This window comes from Idiotropiscis lumnitzeri, chromosome 19 (assembly GCF_059441095.1).
Source record: "Idiotropiscis lumnitzeri isolate Australia: NSW breed Sydney's pygmy pipehorse chromosome 19, RoL_Ilum_1.0, whole genome shotgun sequence".
In the NCBI taxonomy this organism is placed as follows: Eukaryota; Metazoa; Chordata; class Actinopteri; order Syngnathiformes; family Syngnathidae; genus Idiotropiscis; species Idiotropiscis lumnitzeri.
Genome location: NC_142409.1, coordinates 4,812,893 through 4,825,187, shown reverse-complemented (window position 1 = coordinate 4,825,187; position 12,295 = coordinate 4,812,893). Strand labels below are relative to the sequence as shown.

Below are 12,295 nucleotides of genomic sequence, written 5' to 3'. Positions count from 1 at the left end.
ATTTTTGTTTTGCCCTCAGCGGGTCGCTCTGTAGTGGGCAGCAGCAGGGCAGCTTTTCTCCGTTCTGCGCCCCTCCTGATAGCATTGTTTTGACCCGGCTGCAACATGATCAGTCTGTCTCCACAGGGCATTATTTCCAACCCCAGTAGGCTGGATTAAATGGATGAAGGGAGCATTGAGGGGATAAATCAGGTCAGACTTTGGGCTAAACTGGATGAGGGAAAGGTTCAGGATGACTGAGGGGCTGTGAGATATTTGTAAGCCTGTGTGATGTTGAAGTGTTTTGATAATAATGATAATATTGTATTATGATTGGTAGTAGTAGCAGAAATAGTAGTAATGGTCATTTCAATTTTTTTTTCCTGATTTGGTTTACGCACACACACAGGTGCAGACATCCTCTGTTTGTTTGCAAGTCACACCTTCCGCTGAAGATGATGTACATGAAAGGGCCGAATGGCTCGCTCCCTTTTCTCTCTCTCGCCGTCTCTTTGAAGGTCACACGTTCACTCTGTGCATGTGATTGGTATAAAACACCCGCCGCTCTCTCGACGACCGTCGATGTCAGCTGCCATTTTACACCTCCCGACAATTGATTTGGAGATGAATAAAGAAATGAAAGCCAGCGTTACTGCAGCGCGTATGAAATCCACCCAATGGATGGGAAAGAGTTTATGAGAACGTTTTACATTCCTGAGGCCTTGCTCATATTTGCACGAGAGTCCATTATTTTGAGTTTCTGGGCCGTCATAAAATCCCATTCTGGAATTAAACATATACACAACGAGAGAATGTATGTAGTGTGCAGGAAGTTGGAGTTTTGAAACCCAATCGGATTACGTTACAATCTAATATTAAGAAGCACATTTTTCTTTGTAGACCGGCTGGGAGAAATGCCGATAAAGGATTAAAGTTTAAAAGGCATCTGTGAAGTGAAAAGTGCACCAAAGTCAAGCATTCAAGTGAGTTGGTCGATTTTTATGCTAAGCTAGCAAAACCGCCGGCTGGATCTCGTTCCACATGAAAGTGCCAACATTGAGTTGACCTTCTCGTCGCACAGCTCGTCGCGTTTCACAGAATGTTAAACAACCCCCGAAAGAGTTCAAAACAAGTTTATTTGAGGACCTGTGGAAGTGAGCCAGAAAAGTGCATTTTTTGTGCTACTTTTTTCTGTTCCTCTGTGGCTCCGAATCTCTTTCAAAAGTTGATGTATATGCTTCTTTTTTACCGTGTAGACTCATGTCCTCATATTGCACCTGCTTAGCTGCAAACCTGATGGGGCCGTTTGGAAGTGCAACATGCAGGAAGTATTTTTATTTATTTTTTTTCCTACTGTGAAATTGAATTCATTTCATCTTGGGGGGATTATTGTTGTATTTTTCATGACATTTGCTAATATCTGTGGGAGGCTTCCTACCTTCTCCACCACAGCTAATATTTATAACAATTTATGAGATGTCTAAATATTCCATCTAATATTATTGGGCTCGTGCATAAAAAGAGTATCGGCCTGGAGAATGCTTGGCGTATTTGGTAACTATTGTACATGTTTCTTGCTCTCAGTTGTGCTTTAGTCATTATTATAACAATCCAAAGAGCACACATGCAACGATATCTACCAGGAACACGACCAACATATTCAGTTGCAATAGCACGATGTATTATGCTCTTATTCTGAAAGACAACATGCACTACTTCCGCTAGTGGATTGCTGCTAATGTAATTATTTAATTCAATAAATAGTAAATGTTGCATAATTAAAATCACACATTTTCATCACTTTCAACCAACTGAGTGTATTCAAAATACGGGCCATCTTTACCACTTCACGCTACAACATCGGCCCATGCAGAGTTTAGGGACACCTCATTAATACATTTTAAAAAGGTTGTACAACTCCACTGATATCGCTCGCACTCTGAAATCACTCTGCCAGTACCTTTCCAATTGGATGCAACTTTGCGACTGAAGTGACAATTTTCCAATGTTGGAGGCAATTCAATGTTGAATGGGTTAGTGAAAAGGATCATTTGGGTATTCGTATTCGCCTCTTTTGAACATTTACAGCAAGAAATTAAATGAAAGAGTCTTGACCTTGTCCTGTAGTTGATACTTTACTCCAGGGCTCAATTTTCTTTCTCTTGAATACAATCTTCACAGGGTCAGTTGAAGTGGAAAACGGACCGCCTCAAACCGAGGCAAGAAAACGTGAACTCTTTTAATAGGAAGTCAGTTGCAATGTCAGCTATAATGTGCTAGGGGGAAAAGAAAGATCAACTAGCCAGTAAAGTCACGTTTCCATGCTCAAGTAGAAAGTGAAAGAAATGACTCAAAATGATTGTCTTCCCGTGCAGCATCGTATCATTCAAGAGGGTTTGGCTCCCAGAAGGAAGTCATCATTTCTCTTGTCTCTGAAAGCTTTGTTCCTCGGAGTATTGTGCGTGACGGACAGAATGTTAAATAGAAGCCCTGAGTCGCTTGGATGTCTGCAATGAAAGTGACACTTGGTGCATGCAGTAATTGGACAAAAAGTCTGCTCGAACCACATAGGGAGGGACATATGAACATGAGAGGAAGGCCAACCGAAACGCTGACCTTTGTCAGCTGAAGCAGATTTTGCTCACTTGACATTCACTGTCAGATTGAATTACGCGCATGATGCCAGTTCCTCGACTGATCTGCAGCCAATTGTGAAGCAGAGACGCAACTTTTCAAGAAGCATTTTTTTTTTCGTTGTTGTCCTTATGTTTATTTAAGACTATGAGTTGTTCAAGCAAAATGTGACTGAGTGTTTTATGTGCACTGTGATTGACGAGCGACCAGCCCAGGCTGCACCCTGCCTCTCGCCCAAGTTACGTGTTCGGTTGTTTAGTAGGTTTCTCGTGTGTTATAGCAGTTGCTGGGTGGATATTTTTAAAACAAATGCTAAAATTTTCAACTGGGGTTGAGTGCATGTGGTTTGATGTTATGACAGATTGCAATTGAACGGGCATCGCTTCAGCAGGATATGAGACAAACTCTTCGGGGGGAGAATCCAGTGGCTCTGCATACCAGCTTGTTTACTTTCTTCATCTGTTGTGATGTTAGCAGATATCCCGTCAGTTCAGCTCTTGTTGTGACAGCGGTGTTAATAAGACATTTGCTACCAGATGCTCCATTGTAATTGAAAGGAAAGCGTCTGGACTTTTTCCCTTCTGGCTGATCCAAACGCTGACGGCACTTCAGGAACTCTAGCATGAAGGGAAGCTTCCCTTCACACTTCTTATTTTGCTGTGTTTTCGCTCTGCTTACGATACTCAATATCCAAATTGCAAACACCTTTGGTCTTTAATGGCACAGGGCAGATGGCTTTTGCAATATAGCAGTGTAATTAATCCACATTGATGAACACAGCTTTAACAAATAGACCCAATAAAGTTCTGTAAAATGTAAATGATTGAAAATTGATTTTATTCTCTTTAAATGATTGAATTGACCACAAAGGCATTTTTCCCAATGTGGCTTGCTGTCCGGTCACCTTTGCTCCACAATAGAGGGTCGCTATTGTTCTTTTTTAAATGATCATAAAGCAAGAAACAGATTAGGTATACTGGAAGGCCATTTTAGTATCTGCGCTCATTAAAGGGGAAGTTAACCCCCTAAAAAATATTTTCAAGAATAGGTTCTATGCAGCCCCACTAGTCGAAACACAACATTGTGATTAATATTGTGTTAGTGGAATATGAGTTAAGCAGTAGAAATCCAGCCTTTTTTTTTTACATCTGCCACTTGCTGTCGACTAAATGACGTCACAGTTCCGAAGGGCTTGGATAACGGCCAGTCATGGCTGAGCCTCAGAAAAGAGGTTAGCCGTGATTGGTAAAAACCTCAACCTTGAGGAACAGTGACGTCAATTTCTGTTGCCGAAAGTTGATAAAATGGCCGCCCCCTGAGATGGCCCAAAACGGGTGGATTTTGCTGCTTAACTCACAGTCCACAAACACAATATTAATTTGAATGCCATGTTTAGACTAGTGATAGCACTTAGGACATATTATTTCAAATATTTTTGTGGGTTTGACTTCGCCTTTAATTCCAAAGCCACATGTGCGTAACTAACACCTGCCATACTACCACAGACCTTGAACTTTGCTTGGATAACAGCCTGGATGGTACTTTTTCATTTTAGCCCGGAGGACATGACATCTGTGACTTCCAAAACCAATTTGAAATGTGAACTCATCGGAGCACATCTTACTTTTCCACTTTGCGACAGTCCATTTTAGATAAGCTAAGGCCCAGAAAAGCTCGGCGCAGTTTTTCTTTAACTTTTTCGGCAGTGCCATGGATCAAGATATATATGTTCCTCAGAAACCAACAAAACATGACAGTTGAAATATGAGCGACCCAGTACACCAAATCATGCATACTTAATATTGCACTACAGGATTAAATTATGATTACATTGTAATTAATTTCATTGTAATTAAATGTGTCTATTGTTTTAAAGCAGCAGTTCATACTTGCGGCCTTGTAAAGTTGTGCCTTGGCAGCACTGTGGCGCTTGAAGAACAACAACAATAACGCTTTAATTGTCATGATTTGTATTTGTTATTTTTGGTTTAGTATTTGGTTTCATGTTTTGGCCTTTTTCATGTGTCTTGTCTCGTCTTGTCTATTGTTTCCACCTGTGCTCGTTTACCCAAGCCCTAGTGTTAACCAATCCGGTGCTTCCAACCCTCCGTGTCTTGTCCAGGTGCTCCTCGTTGTCTCGTCAAGTTGTGTGTATTTAGTTCCCTGGTTGCTTTCAGTTCATTGTCATTTTAAGTGTCGCTTGTCCCTGTCGCTTGTCCCGGTTGCCTGTGCCTGTTGCCAGTTCCTGTCGCCTCTCCCTGTCGTTGGTTTCCTGTCGTTAAGTTTTTCCAAGTTCCTTGTTTGCCTTAGTTTTCTGTTTAATAAATCCCCTTTAAGTTACCCCTGCCTGGCTTCCCTGCGTTTGGGTCCTCACCTTCCTCAACCTTGACAGAATGAACCAACCAGTACTGGACCCAGCAGGAAGCTCACGGCAACGAGTTCGCCGTCGCCGCTCAAGCTGGTGCCCCCCTCAGCCTGCCGACCAACCCCGCCCCCTTCACGTAGGTTCCTTTTTTCGTTCTATGTCTGTTTTTCCCCCTTCGTTCCACGATCACGATAATGACTACCCACCAGTCGAACCTCCCCACCTTATCATCGATTCTGATTTTGAAGATGATTTTGAGCACCCTGCTATTTCACCCCCTCACATTTTAGTTGACTCGGATCATGAGTATGATTTTGAATATATATACAACCTTTTAGATGCCCAGCGCGACCCGGTTTCTGTTAGGTCCAGTCACTTTCCTCCCCCCGAACAATTTCTGTCCCCTTTTTCTTTTGACTCTTTTGAGACCACCTCCCACGTTACCTCGCGTCGTTCACCTCGCCCTAAATCACGAAAGTCACGTAAATCACGGCCACGTCGTTCACCTCGTCCACTGTCGGTTTCCGCACCTTGTCACGTCCCCCTTGCGTCTCATAGCTCACGTTCACCAGCCCCTGTAGTCCCGGTCCCTCGTGTCCTTCGCGTCTCCCGTTCCCCTGAATCCCTATGGCGGCAGGCTGATAGGGATCAGGTCCCCGACCCGGCTCCTCACGAGCTGCAGCCTCCCGTCCCGGCTCCTCGCCAGCTGCAGCCTCCCGTCCCGGCTCCTCGCCAGCTGCAGCCTCCCGTCCCGGCTCCTCGCCAGCTGCAGCCTCCCGTCCCGGCTCCTCGCCAGCTGCAGCCTCCCGTCCCGGCTCCTCGCCAGCGGCAGCCTCCCGTCCCGGCTCCTCGCCAGCTGCAGCGTCCCGTCCCGGCTCCTCGCCAGCTGGAGCCTCCCGTCCCGGCTCCTCGCCAGCTGCAGCGTCCCGTCCCGGCTCCTCGCCAGCTGCAGCGTCCCGTCCCGGCTCCTCGCCAGCTGCAGCGTCCCGTCCCGGCTCCTCGCCAGCTGCAGCGTCCCGTCCCGGCTCCTCGCCAGCTGCAGTGTCCCGTCCCGGCTCCTCGCCAGCTGCAGCAACCCACGCAGCCTCCAGAGTCCCACTCGGGCTCACCGCCAGCTGCTGAACCCTGTTCCGGCTCCTCGACAGCTGATGAGCCCCGTCCCGGCTCCCCGCCAGCTGCTGAGCCCCGTTCCGGCTCCCCGCCAGCGGATGAGCCCCGTTCCGGCTCCCCGCCAGCGGATGAGTCCCGTTCCGGCTCCCTGCCAGCTGATAAGCCCCGTCCCGGTTCCCCCCGAGCTGCTGGGGCCCGTTCTGGCCTCCCGAGAGCTGCTGACCCCCGTTACGGCGCCTCGCCAGCGCTTCAAGTCCCTGTTCCGGCGGAGCACGTCCTGCGTCCGCCACAAGTCCCTATTCCGGCGGAGCACGTTCTGCGTCCGCCACAAGTCCCTGTTCCGGCGGAGCACGCCCTGCGTCCGCCACAAGTCCCTGTTCCGGCGGAGCACGCCCTGCGTCCGCCACAAGTCCCTGTTCCGGCGGAGCACGCCCCGCGTCCGCCACAAGTCCCTGTTCTGGTGGAGCACGTTCTGCGTCCGCCACAAGTCCCTGTTCTGGCGGAGCACGTTCTGCGTCCGCCACCAGTCCCTTTTCCGGCGGAGCACGCCCTGCGTCCGCCACAAGTCCCTGTTCCGGCGGAGCACGTCCTGCGTCCGCCACAAGTCCCTGTTCCGGCGGAGCACGTTCTGCGTCCGCCACAAATCCCTGTTCTGGCGGAGCACGTCCTGCGTCCGCCACAAGTCCCTATTCCGGCGGAGCACGCCCTGCGTCCGCCACCAGTCCCTGTTCCGGCGGAGCACGCCCTGCGTCCGCCACCAGTCCCTGTTCCGGCGGAGCACGCCCTGCGTCCGCCACCAGTCCCTGTTCCGGCGGAGCACGCCACGCGTCCGCCACAAGTCCCTAATCCGGCGGAGCATGTTCTGCGTCCGCCACAAATCCCTGTTCTGGCGGAGCACGTCCTGCGTCCGCCACAAATCCCTGTTCTGGCGGAGCATGTTCTGCGTCCGCCACAAGTCCCTGTTCCGGCGACGCACGTCCTGCGTCTGCCACAAGTCCCTGTTCCTGTGGAGCACGTCCTGCGTCCGCCACAAGTCCCTGTTTCGGCGGAGCACGCCCTGCGTCCGCCACAAGTCCCTGTTCCGGCGGAGCACGCCCTGCGTCCGCCACAAGTCCCTGTTCCGGCGGAGCACGCCCTGCGTCCGCCACAAGTCCCTGTTCCGGCGGAGCACGCCCTGCGTCCGCCACAAGTCCCTGTTCCGTTGGAGCACGCCCTGCGTCCGCCTCAAGTCCCTGTTCCGGCGGAGCACGTCCTGCGTCCGCCACAAGTCCCTGTTCAGGCGGAGCACGCCCTGCGTCCGCCACAAGTCCCTGTTCAGGCGGAGCACGCCACGCGTCCGCCACAAGTCCCTGTTCCGGCGGAGCACGCCACGCGTCCGCCTCAAGTCCCTGTTCCGGCGGAGCACGTCCTGCGTCCGCCACAAGTCCCTGTTCAGGCGGAGCACGCCCTGCGTCCGCCACAAGTCCCTGTTCAGGCGGAGCACGCCACGCGTCCGCCACAAGTCCCTGTTCCGGCGGAGCACGCCACGCGTCCGCCACAAGTCCCTGTTCCGGCGGAGCACGTTCTGCGTCCGCCACCAGTCCCTGTCCCCGCTGCGCCCGGCCCGCCGCCGCTCCAAGTCCCGGCCTCTGGTGCGCCCGGCCCGCCGCCGCTCCAAATCCCTGCCTCGGCGGTGCCAGACGGCCCGCCGCCACCCCACTTCCCTGTCCCGGCGGCGCCCGAGGACACGCCGTCGCTTCCCGTCGCTGCCTCGGGGGTGCTCGACGATCCGCCGTCACCCCAAGCTCCTTTTTCGGCGGGACTCGACGATCCGCCGGCGCTCAAGTTTCCTGCCTGGGCGGTGGACGACGACCCGCCGTCGCTTCTCGTCTCTGCCACAGCGGCGCCCGACGAAGCGCCGCCGCTCCCGGTTCCTGTCTCGGCGGGGTTCGACGACCAGCCGCCGCTCCACGTTCCAGTCTCGGCGGCGTTCGACGACCGGCCGCCGCTCCACGTTCCAGTCTCGGCGCCGTTCGACGACCGGCCGCCGCTCCACGTTCCTGTCTCGGCGGGGTTCGACGACCGGCCGCCACTCCACGTTCCTGTCTCGGCGCGGTTCGACGACCGGCCGCCGCTCCACGTTCCTGTCTCGGCGGGGCTCGACGACCGGCCGCCGCTCAACGTTCCTGTCTCGGCGGGGTTCGACGACCAGCCGCCGCTCCACGTTCCTGTCTCGGCGCGGTTCGACAACCGGCCGCCGCTCCACGTTCCTGTCTCGGCGGGGCTCGACGACCGGCCGCCGCTCAACGTTCCTGTCTCGGCGGGGCTCGACGACAGGCCGCTGCTCAACGTTCCTGTCTCGGCGGGGCTCGACGACAGGCCGCTGCTCAACGTTCCTGTCTCGGCGGGGTTCGACGACCAGCCGCCGCTCCAAGTGCCTGCCTCGGATGCGTCCGCCCCGTCGCTGCTCCAAGCTCAGGTCTCGGCTGCATCCGGCGTCCCGCCGCCGCGTCTCGTCTCAGCCTCGTCAGCGGACTCCATGCTGCGTTCGGGTCATCCCGGACATCCGCCTGAATGGCCGCCCTTGGACTTATGCGTCTGTCCTCCCGGACGCCCGCCTGAATGGCCACGGCTAGACTCCCTGGTCTGGTTTCCCGGACGGCCGCCTGAAGGGCCACGGCTGGACTCGCTGGTCTGGCCTCCCGGACGCCCGCCTGACCAGCCTTGATTGCGGACTGTGGTCCCGCCTCCTGGCCCCCTTCCGCCCACCCTGATTTTGGACAATTTTCTTTTGTTTGTGTTTGGGACGTCTGGGATCCGTCCCTTAAGGGGGGGGTACTGTCATGATTTGTATTTGTTATTTTTGGTTTAGTATTTGGTTTCATGTTTTGGCCTTTTTCATGTGTCTTGTCTCGTCTTGTCTATTGTTTCCACCTGTGCTCGTTTACCCAAGCCCTAGTGTTAACCAATCCGGTGCTTCCAACCCTCCGTGTCTTGTCCAGGTGCTCCTCGTTGTCTCGTCAAGTTGTGTGTATTTAGTTCCCTGGTTGCTTTCAGTTCTTGTTGGTTCATTGTCATTTTAAGTGTCGCTTGTCCCTGTCGCTTGTCCCGGTTGCCTGTGCCTGTTGCCAGTTCCTGTCGCCTCTCCCTGTCGTTGGTTTCCTGTCGTTAAGTTTTTCCAAGTTCCTTGTTTGCCTTAGTTTTCTGTTTAATAAATCCCCTTTAAGTTACCCCTGCCTGGCTTCCCTGCGTTTGGGTCCTCACCTTCCTCAACCTTGACATTAATGTTCCTCAAAGGCAAATTCCAATTTTTACAGTAACTTAAATGCATCTCTCTGGAAAACGCCATGCACAATTAGGATGCTGTGGTGTAAAGAGTGCGCCGCTAAATGCTAATGTCAGCATGCTCACACGCCCTCACAAAGACTATTATGGTCAACTAATACACTAACAGCCAAGTAAAATAAATGATTTTTGACGTCTTTAGCCGTCAATGGCAGTGAATGAGTTAAAGCATGTTTGCATGCCTCTCCCGACTATCAACCTTAAAAAGCCTGATGACAGCTTGTCACAGATGAAAAGGGCATTTTAGCAAAGCACTGTTATTTATTAAAAGTTCAAACACGCTTAAGTTAGCTCAGGGTAAAGGGACACTAAATTGTCACTCTGGTCTACAATGCACTGCGCTCAACTAAGTGCAGTGTGAAAGGGCCTTTAATGTAGCGAATGATCCTCTTGTAGAATGTTGTCCACATTAAATGCAAAATAAGTTAACATGCTCGATTGTTTTTTTTATGTTTGTGGCGTGCATAATAGAAAATATAACACAGCATGTTTCTTCTTGCTATGGCAAATTAGCGATGGTCTCATGCAGTGTGCTAGTCCTCATCACTTATGCTATCCAATAATGTGTTCGGCTTCTGTTAGCTTGACAACCAGTTGGCTGCTAACACTGCAGCTCTGCTTACCTTTTGTTTTCACGTGCTAGAGCTTCAGCTGCTGCATCAGTGTTTTTTTTAGCTCAGAACCTTGGCCAGCCTTGCTCCCAAATCAATGCTGGACAAATTGAGTTTTTGGTTGTTATATTATGTTAATTAGTCTCACTATTTTGTGACAGTGGGGCGGAAGAGGCTAAGTCAGAAGAGACTTGTTTTAGATACACTGGACTAGAGAGACCCAAGCATTTGTATACAAACATTATTATGTAAATTTTCCAAAATCACTCAATGTGAATTATTTATAAAGCTTTGTCTGTTTTTTTTTTTTAACGCATATTCATTATCCTCACACAATAACATAGACACTGGTCACAACTGCTGTCAGACACCAATTTGAAGTACGACCGCAATAATGCCGCTGCATTTAAATTTAAGGTTCATATGGCAGTAAAGTCAACTTGGTGCATATTTTCCGAAGATGAACATTCAGACTGAGTTCTCATCCAATGGTAACACGGTGTTGCAGCAGAGCGGCGGTTGTTCGAGCACGGCAATTCTTCTAAGATGGGTGACAGTTTGTTATGGCGGAGGCCATTAAGTGAGTCTGGCTCCATGAAGGCAGAATCACATCAAAACCACACAACAGAATTTGAACGCCAGACGATCCAGCTGGAAGGCCAGTCAAGAATGAGGAGTCGTGCGTGGCTTTTGGTTTGGAAGGATGACTCTGATTCATGGCAGCTGTGTTTTCACTGGAATTTTTATTCGGGTTTAAAGTGTGAGATGAAATAGTAGACACATAATTCACCATGGCAGATTCAGATTGTTTGCTTCTGAAACTGTGTGCCCATTTATCCTCTTTATTTACCTGGATTGATGAAAACAACCAAAGAATATGGGAGTAATGATCCCCCAAGGGAATGTTTTTTTATTTTTTTCCTTTTTATTAAAACGCTCAACACAAAGTAAAAAGCAGCTGAACATTATTCACAGTAATCATATGATTTTTCTATCAATTGTAATCACAACATTTGCATTTAGGTCACATGAATATGTGACAGATTTTATCTCAGAGTCTTAGATAAATATAGCTGTTATGTTCCTTTAGAGACCTGTCCTGAATCGTATGAGTGACTGTTCATTTGTTTTGCAGGCAAAATTTATTATCAGATGAATTGTCATTGGGATCTTGTTCAAAAAAAGAAAAATGAAATTCGGAATGCAGATGACAAGAGTACAAGTAGCCGCGGGGATTAGTGTGCAGCAGCACAGCAGGTTATATTATTTACAGACTTAAATATGAGCAGCGTTGGCATTAATGTGACAGGGTGTCGGATTGGAGGTTTGACTCACAGCTTCCACGTCTCTTTGCCACAGAAAGCAGCGTCCACGAGGGAAGTTTTGGCAATGATAACGATGGCAGCATATGTGGCAGTGACTCCGTCTTCTACAAACAGAGTGAAGGTGAGAAAAACGCCATATTGACATTTGCCCTCTGTTCACCATTTAAACTTTTTTTTATCTTTCATGAAGGGGGAAGCTAGCTTTTGTTTAGCAAACATTAATTGTTGAACACATGCCATTGTGCAAAATGCCAAAGAAGCAATAAAGGGAATATCTTTTTAAGCATGACTTTTAAATCCATCACTTAAAGTTTTCCAACCCTTATTGAGCCAAGCCCGTTTTATATACAAAATTCCCAAAGCAAACCATCAAACAAACTGTCACAAAAATTACACTGGTCAACATTTAAAAATTAATTTTTTTTAATCAGAGATGCAAGTAAACTTTTATAGATTTTTCCCTTCCACGTCAGGTTTGCATATTAATAGCAATAAAAATATGATATTTAATAGTAATATATTTTGTAATATTTATGGATTAAGGGCTAGGTTCAGCAACAGAATTTTTCTTGTGAAATGTCATAGCTATAAATTACAATGCATCATAGTTAAAATCCATATTGCGTAAGCTTTTATAGGTCAGACTTTAAAAAAACAATGCATGAAAATGTATCAAAACCCTGAGCCGATTAAAAAGTTTTTTTTTTAATAAAAAAAAATAACAAAAATACATTAAGGAACACAAAAATCCATCTCAGATTCAAATCTGCTGTTGACCAGTGTTATGAATATGAACATAATCATGAAATATTCTTACTGAAGAGCATGTAATTGTGCTGCCTGTCGCTATCATAGATAAATGAACAAGAATATATTTGTGTTTAATAAATTGGTCAAATTGCATGAGAGTGGATCTTTTCGCACGGCACCCGTGATGACCTTTCTAC

The 12,295-nt window shown here is 49.0% G+C and overlaps 1 protein-coding gene across 6 annotated transcripts in view; it reads left to right on the top strand.

Annotated features, from left to right (window-relative positions):
* Window positions 1–12,295, top strand: part of LOC148318207 (rab effector MyRIP-like) — a 71,439-nt gene that overhangs the window by 47,112 nt on the left and 12,032 nt on the right. For all 6 annotated transcript variants that reach the window (XM_088283357.1, XM_088283359.1, XM_088283360.1 and 3 more), the window contains exon 5: window positions 11,383–11,469. In XM_088283357.1, coding sequence (XP_088139483.1) covers window positions 11,383–11,469 — 87 coding nt within the window. The remainder of the gene's footprint in view (window positions 1–11,382; window positions 11,470–12,295) is intronic.